This window comes from Microtus oregoni, unplaced genomic scaffold, assembly GCF_018167655.1.
Source record: "Microtus oregoni isolate MIOR12 unplaced genomic scaffold, Mior012 000008F_ref0000371, whole genome shotgun sequence".
Taxonomy (NCBI): Eukaryota; Metazoa; Chordata; class Mammalia; order Rodentia; family Cricetidae; genus Microtus; species Microtus oregoni.
Genome location: NW_024543067.1, coordinates 58287501 through 58313316, shown reverse-complemented (window position 1 = coordinate 58313316; position 25816 = coordinate 58287501). Strand labels below are relative to the sequence as shown.

The 25816-nt window shown below is 48.7% G+C and overlaps 1 protein-coding gene across 2 annotated transcripts in view; it reads left to right on the top strand.

Moving 5' to 3' along the window:
• The window catches only part of Grik4 (glutamate ionotropic receptor kainate type subunit 4), a 426914-nt gene that overhangs the window by 352427 nt on the left and 48671 nt on the right, over window positions 1–25816 (top strand). Inside the window, exon 13 of one of the 2 annotated variants that reach the window (XM_041657559.1) lies at window positions 4844–5047. The exons of the other annotated variant lie outside the window; for it this stretch is intronic. Coding sequence (XP_041513493.1) covers window positions 4844–5047 — 204 coding nt within the window. The remainder of the gene's footprint in view (window positions 1–4843; window positions 5048–25816) is intronic. 2 annotated transcript variants of the gene reach the window in all.

Genomic DNA, 25816 nt, shown 5'->3' with positions numbered 1-25816 from the left:
AAGGGCTGGAACTGCAGATCCAGGCTCCCAGGTTTCAAGATCTCCTGCTCCCAGCTCCTATTCTGCTCAGCTGAGCCACGTAGACTACCAGGAAAACTAGAGGGAGGTGGTGGCCCCCACCCAGCTGAGAACTGGGGACAGCCTGACTAAGAACTGTGTTGGTAGAGGGATATAGTGCAGGACGGACTGTGGGGCCCTCCACCCAGCTGCATTCTATATCCTTTAGTCTGTCCCCTCCTATCAGTCTTAGTGCCCTTGTTTTCATCCAGAGTTCAACCCCCTTCTGTGCCTCTTTGTCACCTGCGGAGTGCTCCCAGGTCCCCTTCCCACTTGCTGTGTCTATCTCCCTACTACACTCAAAATTGTCTTGTCATTTCCTTCCTGTCATCCCTTGGTTCCTTTGTTTGGGCTCTAAACCCTTCACACATGGGAATAACCAAGTACCCCTCCATGTAGTCTTGGGGCCCAGGATTCACTGCCCATTCCTCCATAATGAAATGCTCTTCCCTCTGGGCGCCTTTCCCCAGATCAAAGGTCTCTGGAGTTTCCTCTTGGTTGAATTCTGCCTTTTCTGTCCCCGGCTCTTTCCATACCCCTCTGACCAGATACATTTTCTTGTAGTTATTTGACTCCCCACATCCCCTTTGTGAATGGGAATGCCTCAAGTATCGTGGTGCCTGACACAAAGAGGAGCTTAATAGTTAAGAGTCTGAATGTGGGACTACCTTTGAGAAATTCTTGAAAAGCTAAGAAAAGTTGGGGCAGGAGACAGGGAACCTGCTAGGCTGTGTTTCTTGCCTCCCCTTGTCTGGAATTTTCAATGCAAGAGGCTTCTGTGATACTGAAGCCAGAAGGTCGTATTGTCAGGTGGGGAAGATGCTCTGATGTATGTGTGTGTGTGATTATGTATGTGTGCTTGTGTATTTGTATATGTGTGTGCCTATGTGTGCCTGTGTATATGTGTATATGCTTGTGTATGCATGTGTCTGTGTACGTGTGTCCATATCAACACAGGAGTTCTTGAGAAGCTGGGTGCTGGCAGGATACTCCTGTGTGAGGCTAGTTCAAAGGAAACCAAAGTCAGTATTAGTTCGTTTCCTGTATAGAATAAAGGTTCTAGTTCAAGCCCTCTGTGACTATTCATAAGTTCTTCCTGCAAATGGTGGTCCTGAGTGACTTACCTGTTAAGTTTGGGATGTATCCACCTTGTCTCACTTCTGCCACGGACACCTGGGATGAACCACAGCTCCCATCTTCAGAAAACATTTTCTGTGCTGGGTCCTGAGTTAAAGACATAGCTGTATTGTCACCCCAGGTTCTCCCAGCTCCCCTGCTGAGGACAAGTCAGCATTCAGCCTCCCTCCTTTTCCAAAGTGCCCATGAGCCTTAGGCCTGAAGATACTTTGATTGTTCAACACTGCTCTTCCCCCTGAGAGCAGCCTTTTGTGAATATTTACTTTGAGCATGACAGTGGATCTCAAAGGAACTCGAGAGTAGAGTATAAGAAAAAGAGAATTTCAGCTGGGCAGTGGTGGCGCATACCTTTAATCCCAGTACTCGGGAGGCAGAGGAAGGCAGATCTCTGTGAGTTCGAGGCCAGCCTGGTCTACAAGAGCTAGTTCCAGTACAGGCTCTGAAGCTATAGAGAAACCCGGTCTCAAAAAACCAAAACCAACCAACCAAGCAAACAAACAAAAACCTCTGGTGCTAGAGTGGAAACCCCAGTCAGGGGCTGTCCAGGAGGCCATGAGGCCCTTCTCACTCTTTCAATCAGCGGATATGGGGGTGACAATGAGGAGAAGGGGTGGCCTCAGGCCCCACTCACACCACCCTGGGGCTGCACAGCCTCACAGTCTCGTCATCATTGTCATCATCGAGTGTGAGGAGGAGCATTGGGTGGCTTCCACAGGTGCCTTGGCCAGAGCACAGGGATAATTCTAAGAAATTCATTGGTGTCAAAAGCAATGTGACTCTAAGGTCAAGATGAGTTAGATTTGACAAGAGATGGAATGGAAATGAGTGGGGCGTGGATAGGTCCCTGAGCTGAGGACAGTCTATGTAGTGGGCAGGGAGACAAACTTGTCTCATTGCCATGTCAGTAGACTTGATCACAAGTCAAGCCACAGGCCACCTTCATCCCAGAGTTCAGACCCCGACACACAACCTGCTGCCTCTTCATGGTGCTCAAAACTGCTCCCCCATCCAAGGTCACTGGTCTGCCTGGCCCTGCATCCTTCTATGTAGAAGCTCCCTCAGGCTCGACACCGGAGCTCAGGCTCAAAGCACATCCTTCTGCTGTGATGCTCAGTTCTTTCTGTGGTGGACTAGAAAGGGGCGTGCAAGATGTGGGCATCCTGAGCACCCCCTATCACGCCTGACCCCAGTGTGGTTCTACAAAGACCTACATGCAGCACACATGTTGAGCCTTTATTCCTACCTGCCCTCGCCTTTGGCATGACTCAGGCTAGCACTGGCTAGCCCCAGTTTTCCTCTTCTCTGTATCTGTGTCTGCACCCTGCCCCATACCTCTTCCCAGCTTTGTCTCCACCCACTGCTTCCAGTGGATCCTTAGGTAGTCCCTTCCCTCCCCCTCCCCTTATCCTACCCCCTAAGTTCTGCCTTCTCCATCTTCCTGTCCCTCTCTATCTGCCTCTTCCAATTGCAGGAATCCTTCTCATCCATCTATTATCCCATGCACAGTGTCCCCATCACAAAAGGAGCCCATCATCACACTGCCTAATACCACTATCATCCAATTACAGATGACACACTCTTGGGGACCCTGCCACCCTGTTCTTTGTGAAGGAGAATTGCAGCTTGGAGGGGCAGTGTGACTTTGAAGTTGAGAGGCCCTTTGTGAGGCTACTCCAGTGCCTCCAACCCTCCTGCTTCTCCAGTTGGTCCATACACTCCTCTAAACATGTATGCCAAAATTCTTACAGTTCCACAAACTTTCCATGCCTGCTTGGAAAAGTCTTGTGACCATGACCCAGTAATGTCTCTGGGTGGGAATGGGCCATATTCTCCTTCTTCAGGCTCCTCCCTTCGGTCTTTCAGACCCCTGCATTCCTCATTTTCAGCCTTTGGTTGCCAGTGCTATTAAGCTACATGGTTGCTCTTTCCAGTCATTCTAAGATTAGGCTCCCTCTAGAGTGGGGTCCTCCATCACTCTTAGCCTGCATCACTTCCTCCCCGTGGTACCTGTATTCTCCATGCCTCTAAGCCACTGCCCGGCTTTGCCCTCACCAGCATGTTTAATCTCCAATGGTTTTTCCCCATCTCCTGGACAGACTGTCACCATCTCAAACCTAGTATGTCCTAGGCCTTCTTTCCTGCCCCTGTAGCATGGCCAATGTGACATCATCACTAATCATCTATGCAGATGTCAAGGATCTTAGGACCCCTGCTCTTTGCATCTGACACACATCCAGGCATCACAGCAACCTTCCTGTGACTTTGCATTCTTCCATCTCTCTCCAGTCTAAGCTGAACCACATGTGCTCAGAATCCTGTTACCTATCAAGAGAGAACCTGTTCCTGTCCTGAGTGTTCCTTGTCAGCACTTAGTATTCTTTACTGAGTTTTATGTCTCCTGTATTACATCTCATCTGACATGCAATACCCTCATCCCAGTGTCCACACCCACATTTAGCCTCTCTCATCTCTCTATTTCTCTTCTTAACCCTTTCAGCACAGCCCATGTGCCTACTACACTGGAAATGCTCAATGGGCCACGCCCCTTCTCACGTGAACTGTGTCTGAACATGCCTTTTCCCGGCCCATAATGGCCCAGTTGCCACCTTTTTGTCTACCAGTGTTTCCACATCTCTCTGCCAAGAGTCAAGTGCAGATCTCCCTCCTCTGTGGCACTTTCTTTAGACATCTCATCTAAGTGGCCTGCCTGGCTCCCAGTGCTCTCTGCCTTGGGGTACAGTTCTTTATTTGTGTGTATGATCTTTTCAAACTTATAAGCAGGGTCTTACTATGTAGACCAGGTGGACCTCAGCCTCATGGAGACCTGCCTGCCCCTGCCTCCAGCGTGCTAGAGGCATGGGCAGGACACCTGGTTTTCCTTATAAAACAATATATACTTTAGTATGACTTTATTTTGCTAAGTTTTAGATACTTGGGAGTGTTTTATTATAATTATTACTGTATATTGGTTGTATATACTAATGTGTTATATTCTTATATCCATGCATGCATACATCATGCTTGATCAAGCCCCTCTCCTAACTTCCCTGTGCTCCTTTTTCCTCGCTGCCCTGGTTGATATTCTTTTTATTTATCATTTTCCAGTTTTGACAAAACAACAACAAAACATGTGATCCATTTCTTTCTGAATCAGAGTTATTTCTTAAAAGGATAACCTCAAGTTTCAGCTTTTTTTTTCTTTTTATAAATGACGTGAATTCATTCTGCTTTATGGCTAAGTAATACTTCTGTGTGTGCATATTTCTTTAAAAAAAACATTCACCATGTCTATATTCTTACTTAGCCTGCTATCTTAGAAGTATTTTTGTATCCCTTAGCAATGGGTCTGTGGAGAAAAGGCAAAATGAGAGGGGAGACCAGATGATGACTTCCAGTAGCGTAAAGGGATTTCACTTTGACCTTCTATTCAGTCGGACTCATGTCCACGCCTGATAAGAGAATGATCTTGAAGGAACACTTTGGGGAGTAGGGAGAGGAGACAGCTCATCTCCACCTCTAAGACAGCCTGGTACCCATCCCTCCTCCTTTCCCATCAAGTCCCTGACCTTCTGTGCCCAGCCCTCCCCATCCCACATGGCTGCAATGCCAGGGCTAAGATGAGAATGACAGCTGCCCAGTTTTGCTGCAGGAAAACCCGTACTTAATGCTGAAGGGGAACCACCAGGAGATGGAAGGCAATGACCGCTACGAGGGCTTCTGTGTGGACATGCTCAAGGAGTTGGCTGAGATCCTACGGTTCAACTACAAGATCCGCCTTGTCGGGGATGGTGTATATGGCGTGCCTGAGGCCAACGGCACCTGGACAGGCATGGTTGGGGAGCTGATTGCTCGGGTAAGCAGTCCAGTGGTCTGTATTCGTATGGGGGTGGGAGGGTGATGGAGGCATGGTATGGGTCCCCTGCCTCACTTACTTCATCCATCATTCTTAGATCTGTCTATCAATTCCAGGAAGCTTTAGTGGGCTGGCACAGAGCCAGGCACTGGTGTATGCTTTAATGTCCACAACTGCTGTGATTCCTGCTGCAGGGTTCTCCCCACTCCGCACTGGAGCAAGTTAGATTTCGACTTTGGGTTCCATTTGTAGATAATTCCTATGCTTTGTTTGCTGTGATGATTTGGTTGCCCATTGACACTCCCTTCTCAAAGCGTGGACAGGTCCTGGGGGAGCAGAGGACACCTACACTGGCTGACTTTGAAGTGTGGGAGATGGACAGGGAAATGAAGTAATAGCAGGAGCTAAGGCAGAAGTGTCAGAGGTGGGGGTCGCAGTGATGGCTTATTTGTTATTTCTTGTATTATTTCCCCATCATTAATGTCTGTTTACACACCAAGAGCCAAGGTGCACCTGCATGTGTTGTTGGTTTTCAGGGTAAATGGGTGACTCGATTAGAATTCAGGTGAGCATCGTAGAATGACAGTCTTCTGCTGGGTTATAGCAGGGGCATGGGAAGTTCTTCCGGGGAGTAAAGTCTAATTCTCTTGTAAACACTATCAACAACTGTGAAAATTAATGAAATCGATGCTAACTCACTGTCTACATTTCTACAATTGAGTTTTAATGGCCAGGACAGGTGAATGCAGAGAGCACAGGTCTTGGTCCCTATGTGGACTTGAATCCTCCTTTCCTCTCTGCACTTTCCTCCTGCAGCCTCAGCATGCACTAATGGTCCAGGGGCTCTCCATGGAGCCTCTCTGGTCTCCTGGGAGTAGTTCTCTCTACTCCTTGCTATTCCCACTAATAAGAGCAGTCTGAAGCTGTGAGAGCTTAACGGCTTTGTTAAAACTTACACCGTATTAGTTAGTGCTGGGATTCAAGCCCGGATCCCTTTCTCCATTGAATGGTAATCGTGTGCTACCCAGAGGTGTTTCCATCTGTAATGATGGCCCATCAGGTTATATTGCCTGGTGATGTCATAGCTGTCTTACTTTGCACACAGCAGACATGTGCTATGATGGTGGTCTCATAAGATTATATTGACCCAGTGATATCATAGGTATCTTTGTGTACTCTGTGATGTTTACGCATGGCAAAAATCTCCTCACAACTCATTTCTCAGAACAACGATCTCCAAGACAATTACTGTATGACTATAATAAGACTTTAATCCTTCCCTTGTGCCAAACTTAGGATATAAGGTAACATTTTTTAATCCCTGTCTTTGAGACTATAAATACTGCTTAGACTGTTGAAGCAGTAGTTCCTGTCAGTGACTACAGAGAGTTCTGTGTAGTGAGAGCTAATGAGGGAGACTGCTGAGGGCCAGGCAAGGAAGTGTAGAAAGTGTCTTCAGTGCCCCAGCACCGTAAACCCCAAGCAAAGAATTGCGAGCCACCTAGAGGCCCTGGGGTTCAGAGCGAACTGTTCAAAACTAAGGTCTTGCTCACAGATTAAGGCTGGGGATGGAAAACCAACAGAAGCTTCAGCAAGGTTTGAATGTGGTGGTTTAAATGAGAATGCCCACTGGGTTGGGGTTTGAGGTTTCAAACGCCCACACCATTCCCAGTCAACTCTCTCCGTGTCCCGTGTTTGTGGATCGGATGTGAGCTCTCAGCTACTGCCCTGGTGCCATTCCTGCCTGTCAGCTGCCATGTTCCCTGCCATGATAGTCATGAACTCTAACCCTCTGCAACCACGAGCCCCTTTTAAACACTTCCTTCTAAAAGTTGCCTGGGTCATGGGGTCAATAGAAAATAAACTGAGACACCAGGATCTTTGAGGTACGGAGCCACCCTGTGTGGATGCAGAAAGGCAAGTGATGTGTTCCCCTATAGTCCCAGAACCTTCCCGGAACACTCTTTTGGGGGACTTCCTCATGAAGGCTCAACTTTGGAGTCAGCCCACGGCAGTCTGAAATGTCAAGCCTTCTCTTTGCCTCTCAATGTCCTTGGTCACCTTGAGCCCAGCTCTTTAGCCTCCACAGGCTGCCTCGTGTCTGGCAGGAAGACTTCAGGGATGGAGGAGCCACCTTCCAGCCATCTCCTTATTAGCCCCCTAATGAGCTGTGACATGGGCTGGCAGAGAGGGAGAAGATCCTGGGACTCAAGGACATGCATCTACATACTGAGTAACTTGGGCAATCAGGCAGGGATCTTAAAATTCATCCCAGCTTCTCTTCCAACAAAAACAGTGCTGGGTCGATCTCATCAAAACTTGGGGACATCATATTATGTAACTAGTCCATTAACTCAATGACCATTTATGCAATTCTCTAGACACTGGAGATAACAGGAAACAACATGAGCATGGACACTGCCCGCATAACTAGGGAATGAGGCAGAAAGTCATTACGAACCATATTTGTATATAATTGTGAACTGCAGTAAGCCCAAGGGAGTCAGAGTACATGGAATTATGGGAGAACATCGAAAGAGAGTAGGTCTGGTCTAGGGAGGTGGGGACCCTGATAAGTGTTAGCTTCCCTGCAGAGATGTCTGGACTACCCTCTGGAGAATAAGTAGGTTCTCCTGGGTAAGAAGAAAAGAGGCTTTCATGTGAAAAGGTGTCTGAATGTCACTGGTACGGACCCTGGGCAGAAACAGGTGATGTCAGACCTCACCTGCCCCAGCTTCTACCAAGATGCTCCTCAAGGTTACAGGAGAGCTAGGCCCAGGTCCATCCTCAAAGAACTTTGTCTCAAGCAGTACCAAAACAGAGGCTTGTTCAACAGTGGCCCCCACAACACTACTGGGGCTTCTGAATGTTCGCACTGGAGGAGACCTTAGAGGTGATCAGATCAAATCTGTCCCTGGCACAGATGAGGAAGTACAAGCTCAGGGAAGTCAAGTTAAGTGGTATAGGTAGTAAGTACACAGCCTGGGCTGTCTAATTTCAGTGCTCATGATGTGCGAGAGTGCAGATCTTGGTGTCGTCTGGGTGTAAACAAAGATTTCAGCATCCACTTGCTAGCTATGTGCGCTGTAGTGAGTTATTCTGCCCTTTCCCCTTGCTGTTTCACTGCACCAGTGTTTACCTGGAAGGAACTTTTTGTGAAATGTTGTCCACACACACAAACACACACACACACACACACACACACACCACTTATATTGGACATACAGGAAGTATCTGCATTGCCTTGTGCCGCCACTCTGGAGAACAGAGGCTAAAGCCAAGGCCAGAGTTTGCATGCTGATTTCAAAGAGAGTAATTCCAAGAAAGCACGAGGAAGGGGTAAGGACTGACTGGCAGGAAAGGAACAACATGACAGGGCATTAGAGTGACAGCCGCCCACGGTTCTGTACCACAGTAGGTGCTTCAGATGAAACTGTTGCTCAGCAAATAGCACACAGTTGGGAAAGGGACAGGGCATCTGGCAGCTCCAGCTCTCACTGCCTGGAACTCATGTCACAGGACCTCACTTCTTCCGCTCTTTGGTCTGGGCACCAGTACCCTGGGTACCATTAAAGGAGTCGGATCCCCAGGCACCAATGGCAGAACTGGAGAGTAGAACCATCTAGGGGACTGATATGGTGAGTGATGTGGGCCATTGCCATGCGTCCTCACTGTCTTTAAGCCTACCTGAAGAGGATGAGCTCTGAAGGTTTAGACACACACCCGTCCTGCATGTCCACATATCTCAGCAGCATTAGGAAACCTCAGAACTAGAACTGCAGGCACATGGTGTGAAGAGTGAGGGTCAGCAAGAGCAGACACCAGGTAGTCGAGAACACCATGATGACGTGGCCCCCACCACCAAGTCAGTGGTAGACCCTGCTGAGCTCCCTCCAGGGGGAAGGGAGTGATCTTTTGTGGGTGGCTGTGATGTCAGGAATGGTGACAGGGATTCCTCAGGACCAAACAATCTCAAGAATAAGCAGAAGCTGGTTTGGTTTAGAAAGGTGTTCTGGGGCCATTTTGGCACATCAGGCTGAAAAGATGGGGCATTGAGTGTCTGTGGACAGGACTGGCTTCCACATAGCCCTGGGCAAAAAGCTGGGGTCAAGGCAGCTGACACTTGAACAACACCGAAAATAGCATGGCATCCAAGGACCTTCACAAGGGGCTTGGGACTCACTACAGGATCTCAAAGTTTATATAGTGAAGAACAGAGCAGCTACCTGCCCAGTTGAATGAGATGGAGAGGCAGGGTTAGCTCTGGTGATGGCATTAGAGCCTTGCCCTGTTATTTCTTCCTTGCATACGGCATTGCCAGGGATATGGTGCATTCGTTGTAGGAGGGCATTTAAACACAATTCCTGTATATGTGTGAAAATCACCCCGGCATGGTTTTCATGTAGACACCACTTGCTTTGGGAGTATGTCGTGAATGCAAGCACAGGAAGTCACAGAAGCAGGGCCTGAGGGTCCACACCAGCCAGGACGGAGTCTGAGGACAGACGATGAGAATGGTTCTTTGGAGAACTCTGAGTTTGCATTTGTTTTGCCCTAGTCAGCCATTCTCTGGTCCTGCTTGGGGAAAGGTAGGCACAGTCATCAGAGGGAGCACCCCCATCTAGCTTGATGGTTCAGAACAAAGTACCCCGTTGGCATTCGGCCCCATGTTGGTCGAATGGCACATTTAGGTTCAAAGAGAAAAGAGCTTTGCAAGGCTTAGATTCAAGGCTCATAAGCCTGGGACATCAAATAGCTCTTACCAATGACATTTTGACGAATTAAGTGTAAATGAAGCTGAAAGGCTTCGTTCCGAGAGGGGACTTTGCCAGAGACCCAGAGAGGTGCCTGTCCGTGGCCTCAATCCACTGGGAAGATTGGCCAGAGATGTTTTGCTGAACTGAAAGAAAATTCAAATAGTCCCCTGAGATCACTTTCCACCTTGAAGCCAGAGACGATTTTAACTGCAAATAGGTCATAGAATTGTACTCAGCATTCTTTAACAGAAAGAAATCGATCCAGGGCTCCCAGATGCGTGCGCCACTCACTCTACCCCCCTGTGGCAGCCATGATGTGGTGGGGGGACATTGTGCTTAGCTCTCCCCATGAAGGTTTGCTCTCACCATTGACTTGAATCGGGTAGAGGTGGCCTTGAATTATAACTCCACACTTCACTCATTCATCAAAATGCCTACTTTCTGTCAAGAGCTGCTTAAATATGAGGAATTACCTGTAAAGGGTTTGGAATCCATTCAAAGAGGCAGACAAGAAAAGTAAGAATTACTGTATAGTGTGACATATGATATATTGATAATAGCTGTAAGACGGTGTCATAAAGATAATGAAGGCCAACACATGACACATTTCCGATGGAGTTGGGGACGAAACTCGTGCTTGTTAGACACACACTCTACCACTGAATGACACCCTCAGTCTGCTAATTTGAACTTTATCCTTTCGGGTATATGGTGGTGGTGGTGGTGGTGTGTGTGTGTGTGTGTGTGTGTGTGCACATGCCAACAACTGTGTGAGTATGGCTATGGGAGGTAAGATGACAATTTCAAGTGTCAGCCTTTACCTAACTCTCTGAGACAGATTCTCTGTTATTCACTGCAGCAGGCCCATAGCTGGTTTGTCTGTGAGCTTTTGGGTGCTCTCCTCTCCCCATCTCTCATCTCCCTGTAGGGGTGCACTAGGGTTATAGATACACACACTGCTGATATGCCTGACTTTTCCCTTGCCTGGGTCAACCAAATCCCCATAATAACCGAATGTTCCTGTGAGGAAACTATGTCACCAAACAGCTGAGGAACTAAAGCAAACTCACATGGGGAGTGACGAGTCTGGGAGAGTATGGAGGAGGTGTGGTGGTGGGTCAGGGGAGAGTACGCCAAGGCAGTGACAACTGCACAGAGGAGAAGAGAGCCTGTGCTCATCTGATTCACTTGCTCTGGCTTTGGATACCCATCGTAAACCATGGGTCTGAAAATATAAAATGCCAGAAATAAGTCATTCACAAATCTTAGCTTGCGTGTCATTACGGATAGCATAATAAAATCTCATCTCGTGTGTCCTTGTTGGTTAGGAGAAGAGTCATCTTTGTGCTTTGCGTATCCACACTGTATATGCTTACCCCGCCCCCCTTAGTCACTAGTAGTCATCTAGATTATGAACTGTCTAAAATTCTGGCATTCCTGTTGCCTTTAGCTCCTTATTTTACTTAACAATGTCCCCAAAGCACAACAGTAGTGAGACTGGTAATTCAAATGTGTCCAAGATACACCTTTTCATAAAATACTCCCTATAGGTGAGTGGGAAAAACTCTCAACTTAATAAGGAAAAAATATTGCATTCTGTGATGGCTAAGATCTATGGCAAGAGTGAATCCTTTGTCTTTGTGACTACGAAGGAGGAAAGAAATTGAAGGGTAGTTTTGTTGTTGTACCTCAAGCTGCAAAAGTTACAGCCGCAGTCTGTGATGGAGGCTTAGTGGGGATGAGAAAACACTGTGGGGCTCGGGATTCTGCACTGTTCAGGCACCTGATGCATGTCTAGGGATGCGCTGCTCTCAGCTAATGTGCAGATAGTGGAGGAATCAAGAAGGATCATCTGGGTAGAAAGACGTCCTAGGTACAGTGGATGATGAGGTTCATTTAGTACCACATTCTTGGCTCTGGCCAGCCGTTATCAGGCTAAGAAGAGACATAAAGGATAGGTTATATTCAGAAGCTGGTTGAGATAGGATTCCTTACGTTTGGGTATGTAAAGTACGTTCAAACAGCTGGTGGAAGCTCCTGACTGAAGAGTGAGCATTGTCTCAGTTAGGGTTTCTATTGCTGTGACAGGACGCCATGACCAGAAGGCCAGTTGAGAGGGAAAGGATTTATTTGGCTTACTCTTCAGCATTGCCACTGCTTATCACTGAAGGAAGTCAGGGCAGGAACTCAAACAGGCAGGATTCTTGGGGCAGGAGCTGATGCAGAGGCCACGGAGGGGAGATGCTTACTGGCTTGCTTCCCGTGGCTTGCTCAGCCTGCTACCTTATAGAACCCAGGACCAGCAGCCCAGAGATGGCACCACTTGCCTTGAACTGGGCCTTCCCCCATTGATCACTAAATGAGAAAATGCCTTACAGCTGGATCTCAAGGAGGCATTTCCTCTCATGACTCTACCTTACGTCAAGTTGACACGCAAAGTCACTGAAGACAGGCAGTGAGTTTATTGTACTTAGAGGGGAATGACAACTTAACTTTGGTCCAGAGGTTACCCGGCAGGGGAGAGGATGGATACCATGTACACATCCTTTCATTAGACAGATACCCAGCACTTCAGGAAGATGACACAGACCTGAACGAAGTAATACCCAAGATGCCCTAGAGTCATGGAGTGCAGAGATTTCAAACTTTTGATCTCAAACCTAGTAAACAGGGAGATGCTTCCATTTCATGGCATGAGTTAAGGTTGTCCTGCCTCTCAAAGGGAAGAGGAATGAGTTGGATGGCCCAGAAAGCACTTTCTGGCTTTCTGGAATGCTTTCTTATTTGTGTGTGCCAAATGTGTCCCCGCTTGCAAACCACGAGGACCTGGGAAGGGAGGCGGTCCATTTTCCTTTTGCTTGATTTATTATCCACAGACAGCTGGACTAGGGAATTAAAGGGCCAGGGGCATGAACTACATCTAGGGCCACATATACCTTCCCTCCCCCACCCAGGCTTCCCTGAATGGCACTGTCTCATTTGAATTCTCCAGAGGCTGTTTTAGGGTATTCAAGTCCTTTCAGCTGTACTTGATTAAAAGGTAATTAAAACCGTTCATGCCTGCTTCACCTCTGTTTCTTCTGAATGATGGTGTAGTTGCTGGCGTGCACATGGCTTTCTCAACTTTTCCACCATCAGAAATGAGGGCTTCATTCTGCAGAAGACCACAGCAGGGGCCCCCAGAGCCTCTGGTTTTGGTGGAAGTTCATTCATGAGCTTTCAGAACTTTCTCCCACTCTGCTTCCTCTGGCACAGTCACAGAATAGAGAGGGGTTACCTCTACCCAGACATTTGGTCAGCTCTCTTCCTAGCCCAAATCTGAACAACAGAGGGAAGAGGGATTGCATCTTTTGACAGGGTCAAGTGCATCTCTTGACAAGGTCAAAAAATAGCACACACATCTGTATGTGCCTAGGAGGCAGGAATTATTACCCTGTTCCACAAATGGAAACTTGGGGAGTTCCATAATGAACCCACATCTGGGCACACATCATGTTGTCAGAGCTCAGATCCATATCCTCCTCATTCCCTAGTCTCATGTCCTTTCCATTGCACCGTGGGAACGTGAGAAGTGGTGACCGTGACACAGAATGACTTGAGTAGTAATTTCCTGTCCTCTGTATCTGCTTGCTAGGATGGAGGGAAAGGAATGAACTGGTCTAGGACCATAAGCAAGGCAGCTCTCAGGGATCTGAGTGACATTTTTTGACACTTATGCCTGTAACCCTGTATCTACAAAGTGGGGTACTGTGGTCTGAATGCAAAATGTCCCCCCCCACAGGCTGGGGTGTTTTAACTCTTGATCCCCACCTGCTAGTGCTGTCCTGGGAGGTTGTAGGACCTGGAGATGTGGAGTCTAAGTGGAATAAGTTTATCGTTAGTGGTGGCCTTTGAAGATGATATCCAGACTTTGTGGTGTTATTCTCTGATTCCTGGCTAGTTAGGATGTGAGAAGCAACAGCCTTGTGTTCCTGCCACTGAGCCTTCCAAACCATGATGGACTCTACTCTCTGGAACTGTGAACTGAAATAAACCTCCTTCCCTTAACTGGCCTCTGTCAGGGATTTTGTCACAGTAGTGAGAAAGCAAGCAGCCTGGGTGGTTCTGTCATGAGCCACCACCCTCGCAGACAGACAGAGGAAATAGAGCCCTGAATGACTAATGGCTGGAAATAGATACCTTTTCTCCGGGAATTTCCTACTGGAAGGGCAGACCAACCCCTACTTTAATGGGGTAAGCGATGTAGAGAAGGACCGAAGTTACCATAGCGGAATAGAAGAATAGGAGCAGGAAGCTGTCTAACGAGAGACCATGGTCTGGCAGGTCCTGGAGGGAAAGCATGGTTTCCCCATGCATGTTGATCTCCTTACATGAACATGAAACACAGTCAAAGCACCACTAGGTTGGCAATACAAGGTGCCAGGTGTCGCGGGACAAGTCCTTCCTCTGCATTCTAGAGAGAACTTTCATTGGCAGGTTTATAGCTACCAGGCTGTCAGGCCAAGGGTCTGACGAGAAAGCATTCTGGGGATCAGTAAACAGACTAATTGGACGCCTAGTTTGCATCTGTCACTGTAGTAGGGCCTTGGAGAAAAGGTGAGGGTCCTGCCTCTGGAAACTCACAGGGAGGAGAACTATCTATCCATCACATAGACAAAATCCATACGGGTGTGAGTACTTGCCAGAAAAGCCAAACCACTGGACGAGGCCGAGTAGATATTGTTATGAGAATACACACAGCTTGAACCTTCATTGCCCAGAAAACAGGCAGGACCTGACTGTGGAGATTGAGGCCTAGAGAAGGCAGGCAGGTTTGAGGGAAGGCCTTAGGGTCAGGTCTGTGGGTCTTTAGAATCCTGTGGGTGCTCATTTCCCACCGAAGGTGTTGATAGGATAAATTGGAAGGGGCTTGCATTTGGCTTATGTTGGGAGATACCTCAGCTGTTTGAGACTGGGAACTTCTCCAAACCTCAGGGGGCCTGGAGGCAGCCTGGAAAATGTATCAGAGAGTCTCTTCACTGGGATTATGTCTGTCTTCCCCACTGAGTGCCAGCTCTTAAGGGGATAGAAGGGTCTGTAGAAGAAATGAGAATGTGATAATTAAGGCCCCCAAAGCCTTGAAAGGGGTAACTTGCTGCTAAACAGAGGAGACGGGCAGTGGGGGATTGATCTTGGGGCAGGAGCAAGAAAGGGAGCTGAGACAGTAGTGCCATGGTCTCCTCTAAGGATACCCTTGTCCCAGTCCTCTACCCACATGGCAGAGGTGAGTGTGTCACCTGAATACAGAATCCCCTGTGTACTAGGTCGAGCCTGATGTCATACATGTTTCTGAGGCAAACAGGGACTTAGACTCTGTCTTGGTCCCCAAAGCACTTTCTCATTCACCAACCAGCCTTACAAATTCCGCTTCTGGTTGCTCCCTTAGCCTGTTTCAGGGGTTACTAACCACAGTCCTTGTACTCTTCCTTCCCAAGAGTCATATGTGATCCCTGAAGCTATGTCCTTACAGGGACTGCTTATGAACTTCCACCCTGGGTCAATCAATACTACCTGTCCCTAGATATATTGACTCAATCCTGGTTGTGGCTTAAAGCTGAATTCCACGTAGTTCACATTCTACAAACATAGAACCTCGAAGCACCGCAATGCCAGTTATATATTGTCCAAGGGGTGAATATGATCCCCAACCCAGTCAATGCTCTAGGTTCATCCATCACGTCCTCTGGTGTGGAGTTGTATCTATCTATAGTAGATTTTCTTCCTTTGAAAGTGCCTGAAGTCTGTGAAGCCTAATGCCCAAAATTCTGCTGGGAAGGTCCACTTTTTAATATTCATATTATTACCCTATTCCATGGGGAATTGGGCGCAGTATATAATATGAAGCCATAGCATGAGATATGTGCAAAGTGGGGTCGTATACCTAATTTACGGGAGCAGAGAAGAAAGCAAGCCATTAAGCTGGAGGGAGCCAGGCAAGGTTTTAGAACAGAGCTGATGAAAACCAGAAACATTGTTTATTGAACACCTAGTACCCACAGGTAATTTTAATGAATCATTTCCTCTCTACACAATGATCTTGCAATATAAATATTATTACTCATATCTTCTAACAGAGAAGCGGAGGTTAATTTCAGTTTACCAGAGGGTCTACCTCCAAGTCACACAGCTAACAGAGTGATTGATCTTGACTTCGGTTCTCAAACTGTGGCCCTTGCACTAGAAGCGCCAACTCCCCCTTGTCCTTGTTGGACATCCAAATTCTCATGCCCTATCCGAACTTTCTGAGTGAGAGACTTGGAGCAAGGACATCAGCCTATGAGTTAACAGCCCCACTCTGTGAGTGTGTTGCACGCTCTAGCTGGAGAAGTGCTGGTCCTCAGTCCAGCTGAGCCCAACCTATCCATCCAATTGACAGTCCTGGGCACAAGATATTCTTGAGCACAGCTGGACCGTGGCAGCAATGTTTTTCAAGTTAAAATGAACTGTGTTTGGTTTTTATTGTTGTTGTTGTTTTTAGGTTTTTTTTTTTTTTTTTTTGCTTTTTTTGTTGTTGTTTTGCTTTTCAGGACAGGGTTTCTCTGTGTAACCACCCTGGCTGTTCTGCACTAGCTCTCTAAACCAGGCTGGCATTGAACTCACCTGATCCGCCTGCCTCTGCCTCCCAAATGCAGGAACTAAAGTAAAGGCAGCAACCCCACCCCCCAGTTCAGTGCTCAGTGATTGAATGTGTTAAGAACAGGGAGGTGGGGATGAAGTGAAGGGTCCAGCCTTACTCCTGGTCTCTATTTTGGACAGCAGAGGGTAGGAAATCCTGTCAGAGTGTGAGGTAAAGAGATGCTGTAGATCAGCGATGAGGAGTAGATGCCCTGAGTATAGCAGCCAGCAAGGAGGGCAAGGAAGGCAGCAAGCAAGCAGCGTGGGCTCCTGTTCTGAAGCTGTCATCCAGAGGAGGTGGCAGTGCCCTGGGAAGACTGTGTTCATAGCTCCTCATGCCACCCCTTCCCTGCTGGCCTCCAGTCCTCACGCCACCCCTTCCCTGCTGGCCTCCAGTCCTCACGCCACCCCTTCCCTGCTGGCCTCCAGTCCTCACGCCACCCCTTCCCTGCTGGCCTCCAGTCCTCACGCCACCCCTTCCCTGCTGGCCTCCAGTCCTCACGCCACCCCTTCCCTGCTGGCCTCCAGTGGACCTGAAAAGTCGCTGCATGCATTCCTTTCCTCATTGCCATTAAAAATACCTGGCCTAATTAATGCCTTGGAGAAGGATCTGCTGTAGTTTATGGTGGTGGGGAAGGGATGGAGGACTGGCTCCACAGTGGCAGGAGAATGTGGAGAAGCCTCGCACACCCTGGCAGTACAAGAAGCTGAGAGCTTGGGCCAAGACTAGAGGCAGATATAAAACCTTCCAGGCTAGTCCCCCATGTCCCAGTTCTGACAGTTGTCAGAACTGCTCAAATATCCCAGCTTTCCTTTTCCCAGTGGGAGGGACCTCAGCCATTAAATCTGCTATGGTGGCTCCCTGCTCTGTCCAGAAGGCCACTCCTGCCCATCCCTCGCTTCCCTGTGAGTCCCAAATGTTTCCTTTCCGTTGTCCTTGCCAGTGCTGCTGGTTCTGTGCTTGCTTTTTGCAGGCTTGGTTTCCCTGGCCCACAGGTTCCGGAAAGAATCATGATGTGCTCTAGGAGCCTGATTCACATACGGGATTTCTTGGTGTTCTGTGCTTGTCAGGAGCACCCGATCTCTCTCTCTCTCTCTCTCTCTCTCTCTCTCTCTCTCTCTCTCTCTCACACACACACACACACACACACATGCATGTGCATTAACATGGAGTTAGACTTGGATTGGTGGTACCTGTGGCAATGTTGTCACCTATAGGAGCAGCCATCCCCCAAATCCCACAGGACTAGGGATCTTTCCCTGTCTTTCAGAGCCCTCACCTAGGTCCCCAGCTCCCTGTCAAGTCTCTGCCTACACCTACATATGCATTTGCTATCCAGGCACGGGGAAGAAATAAGTTTGAGTCCCTTGAGAGAGCAGCATGTGGTTGGGTCAATGAATTTGAGCTGCTAGGGAAAGCGCTATTGGCTTTTGCCAGGCAAGTTCCTACTCAAATACAGGAGACATACTGAGCAACCTGCTGTGTCCCAGATGGCAGTGGAATGCGGCTGACAGAGAGGTGGGAGAGCAAGACCAAGGGTCTGCAGGAACAGTAGGCGTGCATTGCACCCAAGGTCAGTCTGGCCAGTGATCAAAACGGGAAGAGTAGGAGGAAATAAAGAAGCAAGACTTGGCCTTGGAATCCCCACAGGAGTGGCCCTCAGCAGAGGCCACATTCCCAGCACTCACAGGTATGGACAGAGGAAAGAAGTAGGGTTTCAAGATTGAAACCTGCATCTGAATAAGAGCAATGGAGTTTATGGAGCACTTATCGGGGCTGGGCCTTGTCTATTCCTCAGTCGATCCTCATGACAAACCCAGAGAGTGGGAAAGTGTTATCATTCACTATATACTTATGGGGACATATGTCAATGAGGCTAAGTGACCAGCCCCAGGGGCCCTGACAGCTCTCCGGCCTATTGTCAGGTAGGACCAGGGAGCAGTTCACACATGCTGCTGGGAGCATCACCTGTCTTCTCTGGTTCTGAGAAGACTCCACTAGGTTGGGGACAGAGTCCTGTGGGGGCAGGGGAAGTAACTGCAGCTCCTAGAGAAGAGACCAGGCTCCCCCGGGCTTTGCTGGATGCTCACAGCAGGAAGAGTTGGCTCCTGCCGGCTTCGTACAGACTGTTCAACTGTTCAGACCAGATGCGGGATCTGGACTGTCTCCAGGTAAGATTCCAGTTGTTCACTTTGTCTCTTCTTTAGAAGTTACCAGATGTTAAGCAGAAACACACCACACCTGCATTTACCGCTCCGTACCCATGCGAAGTCAACAGGGAAGGGCGTGGCATAATGAGCGACACCCCCACAGTCCTCTTTCATCTCACTGGCCTTTACCTTATAGAGCCAACGTGTCCCTCGTCACATATGTCTCTGTTGTACCTGGGTAAGCCTGTCAATTTTAAAGAGAAAAAGATGGGTCTGCAGAGTCGTCTTAGGGGGTAAGAGTGACTACTGCCCCAACCGTGAAGACCAGAATGCAGATCTCAGCACCTAGGAAACAAACTGGATGTCCCATAAATGCCTATACATGGGGTACCTTCAGGTGGGCCAGAGACAATAGAAACGAGAGCGTGTTTCCCCATGAGTGAATAGTGAGTAGCGTAGTAGTGTGTTGGTTTCCCAAGCTCAGGGAGACAGACACAGACTCTGCCTCCAAGGAACACGGGGTGTGGTAGCAGAGGACACCAGTGCTCTTTTATGGCTGCACACGTGCCCAGGTATGCACACCTGCACACACACATATGCATGCACAAAGAGACATTCACACACCCACAGAATATGTAAATCTTTACGATTTTGTTGATTTGGATTTACAGAAAGCTGTCCAGGCTGTGAGTCAGCTTGAGGAACTTTGACTAGGGTGTGTCTAGGTAGCCAATGCCGTTATCAACGCCTCAAAGGTCCCCTACAGTTCCTTGCCATTTTCTTCTGCTCTCCACTCTCTACATCCTTCCTCTTACAGGCTGCCACTGTCCCAACATCACAGCACATAGCCGTGCACGGGGAGCCTCCTTCTCCTTGAATGTAATTAGTATGTTATCAATCCAGTATAGGTAGAGGTAAATAATTAAATAGGTATAAAGGTAGTCACAGTATAACCTGAGCGTCACAGCTCTGCATGTGGACTTCTTTGCCAAGAAGGTGTGACATCTCTCTGAAGGAGACCAAGCCCACTTGCTCATCCAGAAAGAGAGACAAGGATTTCCCACAATATCCCAGTGTTATTCCAAAGTCTGTGGGGGCCCTTGGGAGATGCCTGCTGCCTTTGTTCATGCAAGGACCAATTTGAAATGAACCCCGGGGGACATCCTTCATTTGAGCAGACTGGCCATGCCAGTTGCTCCTTTTTGGTAGCTCAGTTGCCTATCTCTGAGGCAAGCCATTAGAAGGAAAGAAGGGCCCCCAGGGCCCCCACAGTCTCTGGGGGCAGGGAAATCTCTGGGTGCTTTCTGTGGTACTTACAACAGTGGGTGATAGTTCATTTCACCCCCTAATGAAAGCAGTTCTGTCTCAATCCCCTGAATCACAGCACTCCTAATTACAGGCCTGGCATTAGGAAGGACACTGAAGGCTGCTACCCTGTGCTGCCAGGCCTGCCAGAGCCCCAGAGCCTCGGAAGCTGCCTTCAGGAGCTCGTCTGAGCATGCTTTCCTCAGGCCCTGGGTAGGCCGGGATCCCGTGTGACAGGGTGACAGAAGAGGGCAGACACAGTTAGCTCAGGAATGGCTGTGCTCACAGTTAGGGCCGCAGTCCTGAGCACGCATGAGGCCAGTCAGTCTTGCTGAATGTCAGCCCCCCTTCCCGGCCCCCTGCCTCCCAGACCTTAACCAACAGGGCTGGGACACTAACAAAAGGAGAGGGCCCACAGCCGGGCATTTAGTGTCTCTAAGCACATAGCCTGATTGGAGATACCATCTCCATGTGGATTGAACAGAGCATCAGCAAGGGGGCAGTTAGATGTGCTGGGCTGGCTCAGATGGTAGAGGGCCTGCCTAGCATGCAGGAGCCCCTGAGTTCTTTTTCAGACCTACAGAAACCAAGTGCAATGCCACACGCTTGGTGCTCTGGAGGCTCAGAACTAAAAGTTACCCTTGGCTGCGTACTGAGTTTAAGGGTAGGTTGGGTTACCTGAGATCTTGTCTGAAAAGAAAGCGGGGTGGGGGAAGACAAACAAGTGTGTTATCCTGAAAACTCAAAGAGGCTTCTATTGTTAGTCCATGAGCTGTGTGAATTTGGGCCCTTCTTCAGAGCGCCAGGTGTGGTAACATTGGCCTTGGTGGCCGTGTGAGAAAGTCACCGCCAAATGAGGCCCAAACTCTGGCCGCTGTTTCTTTTCCACACCGCTATGACATAAACAGTGTGCAGCGTATATAATGCATATTGATTTTCCAATCATGAGATTTCTTTGCCTTCTTCAAAATTTACATTGGATTTTCTAAAGCAATCACTTTAATAAATGAAATGAAAGCTTAGGCTTTAAGCTACAATCAAGTTGTAGCAGCTCTCTCTTCTGCGGTGGTGTATCCTATCCCAGGCACTGTCCTGGCTGCTTTCTGTGCATTCGTTCATTTAACCTTTACAATATATTTATGGAATATATAATATCTCTGTTCCTGGTTTACCCATGGGGAAACCAAGGCATGGAGATTCCAAGTAACTGGCATATAATTGCATGGCCAGGATCTAGTTACACTGGTCCTAGAGGTTCTATCCAGAGCCTCTACACTTATATTGCCCTCACTGAGAGCTGAGATAAGAAGCTCAGTGTTTGGACTCTTCCTTCAGGCGTCCACCCATTTGTACCGTGATCACAGCCATTCAGCAAGTACTTCCGGAGTGTTGGTCATAGGCTAGGCATGTCTGTAGACACGGCCGAGATTGTAGATGACACACAGGGATCCCTTGTCTCCTGGAACGCTCATTCTTCATGAGCATCAGGTAGCTTGATAACTAGCAAGGACATTTTAGATCATGGTTCTCACATGAAGAATAAGAAATGGAGTAATTAGTCCAAAGGGCTGGGAGTGGCCTGTTCAGTGGGCATCCAGAGACTGCTGTACAGTGGTAAATTGCTTGCCATGCAAGCCTGAGGACCTGAGTATGACCCCCCCTCCCCCAAGACCCACATAAAGTCAGGCATGCTACGATGCATCTGTCACCCCAGCACTCCTGTGGTATCATGGGAGGCAGAGACAGCCCAGCATCCATAGCATGGAACAACAAAGAGACCTTTCTGGTTAACTTCCTGCTGCCGTGATAAACACCATGACAGAGAAGCAATCCAAGGAGGAAGGGTTTATGTCCACTTACAACTCCCAGGTTACAATCCAGCGTTGGGGGAAATCAGAGCAGGAACTCAAAGCAGGAGCCTAGAGGCAGGAACTGAAGCAGAGGCCAAGAAGGAACACTCATTGGCTCGCTTCCTGGCTTTTGTCCAGCTAACTTTCGTGTTACAGCCCAGAACCACCTGCCAAGGGATGATACCACTACAGTGGACTGGGCCCTCTTAGAGCATCAATCAAGAATCAAGACTGCCATAGGCCACTCTGATGGAGGCAATACCTGATGTTCCCTCTACTCAGGTCTGTCTAGGCTTATGTCAGCTTGGTAAAATCTAACCAGCACAGAGACCCCGCCTCACAATTTGTAAGGCAGGACTGGTCCCCAAGGTTGTCCTCTGCCCTCCACACACTTGCCATGACACTCATATGCCCACACTCACACATGTAAATGCACATACACACTTGTACCTCATATTAGAGATAGTGTGTGTGTGTGTGTGTGTGTGTGTGTGTGTGTGTGTGTGTTTGGAGGAAGCAGACGTGTAGTCTGAGGCAGAGTGCAAAGAAATGGCAGAACTTTGGTTCAGGCATATGTCTATCTGACCACAGAGGGCAGGGGTTTGCTGAACAGAACTCTGTAGGGAGACATCAAAAGTTAACACTGTCTTCTCAGCCTCCTCACCCGGCTCAGACCCCTGTGCCCTATGGCTTCACCCTCAAATGATGAGCTGGTCCCTCCTCCCCACAGCTCACAATCTTTCTTCCGATCTGTCCTCTCAGGCCAGTAACAGAGCCCTGTGCCCAGGCAAGTAAATATTTCATGGAGATTTTAATTTAACTCTCAGGGAATCCATCCAACCCTGAGAATAGACTGTCACCTCAAGAAATAGCACCAGGGATGACTTAGACCTAGAGATGACATTGCCACCCCCTCCCCACGAATGCTAATGTGCCTCTGGCTATCACTGTGCCCTGTGAAGCCCAATGAACAGGCTTGCAAGAGTGGCCAGGGCTTTCTCTGAGCAGGGGCTCAGGAGGACAGGCTTGGGGTAGAGGGAAAATACCTGTACAGGCGCCAAACTGGACACTGTGTGTGTGTGTGTGTGTGTGTGTGCCCCAAACTGGACCTAATTATATTCCCTTATCCTTCACCTCATGTATTGATTCTGAAGGAAAGGAAGCACCTTGTCTATCTAGTAGGCAAAGACACCAAACATTTTGCAGGTGCCGTGTGACTGCTAGGCATTTTCTCTGACCACCACTGGTAGATGGAGTGGCCAGCCAGTCTGATCCTGCACGCAGGAGGACAGCACATGTGTGTCACTATGGAGTTAGTGATGACATCCCCAGGTACATAAGAGGCAGCAGTGGGCATGAGTCCCTGACTCCTTCAGAGTCCTTGCTTCCCTGCTCTGAGACACCGGTTCCCTGGGCATCTGCATAGATGGGGGTGGAAGGAGAAAGGTGTGTAGCAGGTAAATCAATGGAAAGACAGAGGTGTGCGATTTTCTCATCTGGATTGAGATGAGATGCTTTATCAATGTACCTACCTGAGCTGCAGAGGACTTGGAGTGAAGAGACTTGGGGAGCTCGGCTTAGTCACAGAGCAGGCCCCATGGACCAGCCCAGGCCTGCCTACTCTGTCCCTTCCAGGAGTGTAATTAGCACCCTGCTGACAATTGCTTGAGCCAGTGTGGTGCTTGGGCTCCCTGCTCATGCTGTCCTGGGTGTTAAGGGGCTCCTGATTAGGGGCGGGTTAGGAAAGGATGTGCACCCTCTAGTGGGGAAACTGGGCCTTCAAGTCCCCTGGCCTGATGAACAGAGACATGTCTCAATCAGGCCAGAGTCCAGCATGGGGCCTCCTTAAAAAACATAAGTCCCTCGTATATCAGCCATTTGCTGGAAATCAACCTGGTCAGTAAGAAAGGGCTTGAGCATAGACTGTGTTTAGGGGCTGTCCACCTGCCCCTGAACTATCCTCGCTGTCCATAGGACCTGATGTGTACCTACTTACAGATACAGAGATGAATCTTTCTAGAAAAGTCTTGTTAATGATCATTTGTTAAGCCCATAGCATATGCTAGGCATCGTGTTTCATGCACAGGTGTACAATCTCTTAGCTTCTTAAGGACCCCATATTGGCCATTGTTATCTCATGTCAAAGTGAGAAGTAGGCATGGGGAAGCCACGAGGACTTCCTATGGTCGCAGAGATGAACATGAACCCAGTTCAGTGTGGTGCCAGTGACACAGGCTTATGGTCACAGCAGGGGGAAGAGAGGACTGGCCTCAAAGTCTGTTTCCTTGTGGATGTCACAAAGAATGCCAGCCCCTCTTCAGAGCCTCAGCCCAACCTTGATTGGAACTCTTTGTGCTCTTCAGAGGTAATCTACCCCAGAGTGAGGGCTTCTGGGACGCTCAGCACCGTCTTATTCTGGGCAGCGCTTTCAGAGCCTTCCAGAGATAAGTGTTGCAATTAGAGAGTTGAGTAAAGAAGCGCCAAGAAAGAAAGGCAGTTTGCGTGAGTAGCGGGTGCGGGCTGGGCTCAAAGAGGTGTGGGGAGCTGAGGTGCAGGGGCAAATCACTTCCACGGGGCAGAAGCTGAGGCTCATGTAAAATGATTGGAGAGAAGAAAGTTCTAGAAGCTGGTCATAGGCAGCACAGCAGAGTTGAGAGAATTTATAAGGTACTGGGGGCAGCGCACACAATCTACTCTCCCGGAGAGGTCAGAGAGGATATGGGGAATGCCTGTTTGCCAACTGGCATCTGTTTCTCCCAGAGGTTTCCAAAGAATGGGGTGATGTGAGGCCTGGGAGGGTCCCCAAATGTACAGAAAAGCACAAAGTCATTTGGAAAAGACCTGAGGGGCTGAGTAGCCAGGGGCCTACTAGCCTGCCTGGCACTCACCACGGACTCCAGAAGGAAACGCCATGTGTTTCCAGAAGGCCCTTTGAGACTATGCTGACCATCAAGTTCAGTGGCAGCCACATCACTACTACCACCCCAACAGCAGAAGTGGACCAGGCCATGCTTGTAACTTACCAGCTCACCCCCCCCACACACACACACTACTGCAGAAGCTGGGCTTCATCACCCTCCTTGACAGACAAGCACACTGAGGCCAAGAGAAGTGAAAAGACGTGTCCAAGGTCACACGGCAAGAGAGTTGACTGAGTCCAGACAGGTCTGCCCACACGGAAGGCTGTCAGCCCCTACACATTGATAAGATACTGCAGTCTCTACAGTTTGTGCAGGGCTCCTCCATGCAACCATCTCTCTTGACTCACCTTGTCTCCTTAGGCAGACACTGAACCATTTCATAGTCAGAAAATTTGTTGGGAGAACACAGGTTAGTCACCAGTGAGAGTTAGGGGCAGCCTGCTGACTGCTCCCTCATCCAGGGAAAACTATAGGTGGAGGAGGCAAGCCAGAACACTAGGAGACCCTGCTGGGTGCAACAGAGTTTTTTTTTTCAAAGTAGGGAGGGCAGTGTCTATCTTAAAATGGCAGCGAAAGTAACCGCGCAAACTTTGTCCACTTGGGGGGGGCAGGCTGGATGGCTACCAGTGAATGTCCTCATCATTCTCAGGAAACCTTAGGGGAGACTATGGGCTCAGGCAATCTGAGCAGACCCCATCCCTACTGTGAGCTTGCTTATCCTTGTTGCAGGGAGCAGGGACTGCTTGTTGGTTCCTGGCCGCTTAGCCTTGAAGTAATCACACAGAAACTGTATTAATTAAAACACTGCTTGGGCCATTAGCTCTAGTTTCTTATTGGCTGACTCTTACATATTAATTTAACCCATTTCTAGTAATCTGTGTATCACCAGTTGGCTGCGGCTTACCGGCAAGATTCCAACCTGAGTTTTTCTCTGGCGGGGCTACATGGCTTCTCTCTGACTTCACCCTTCTTTTCCCCAGCATTCAGTTAATTTTCCCTGCCTACCTCTACTTTTGCCCTATCAGGCCAAGCCAATTTTCTTTATTAATTGATCAATCCTATTCACAATCGCACATCATTTCCTCCCAGCCCAGGTCCAGATCTCCAGAGAAGTATGGGCCAGTCTGCGGG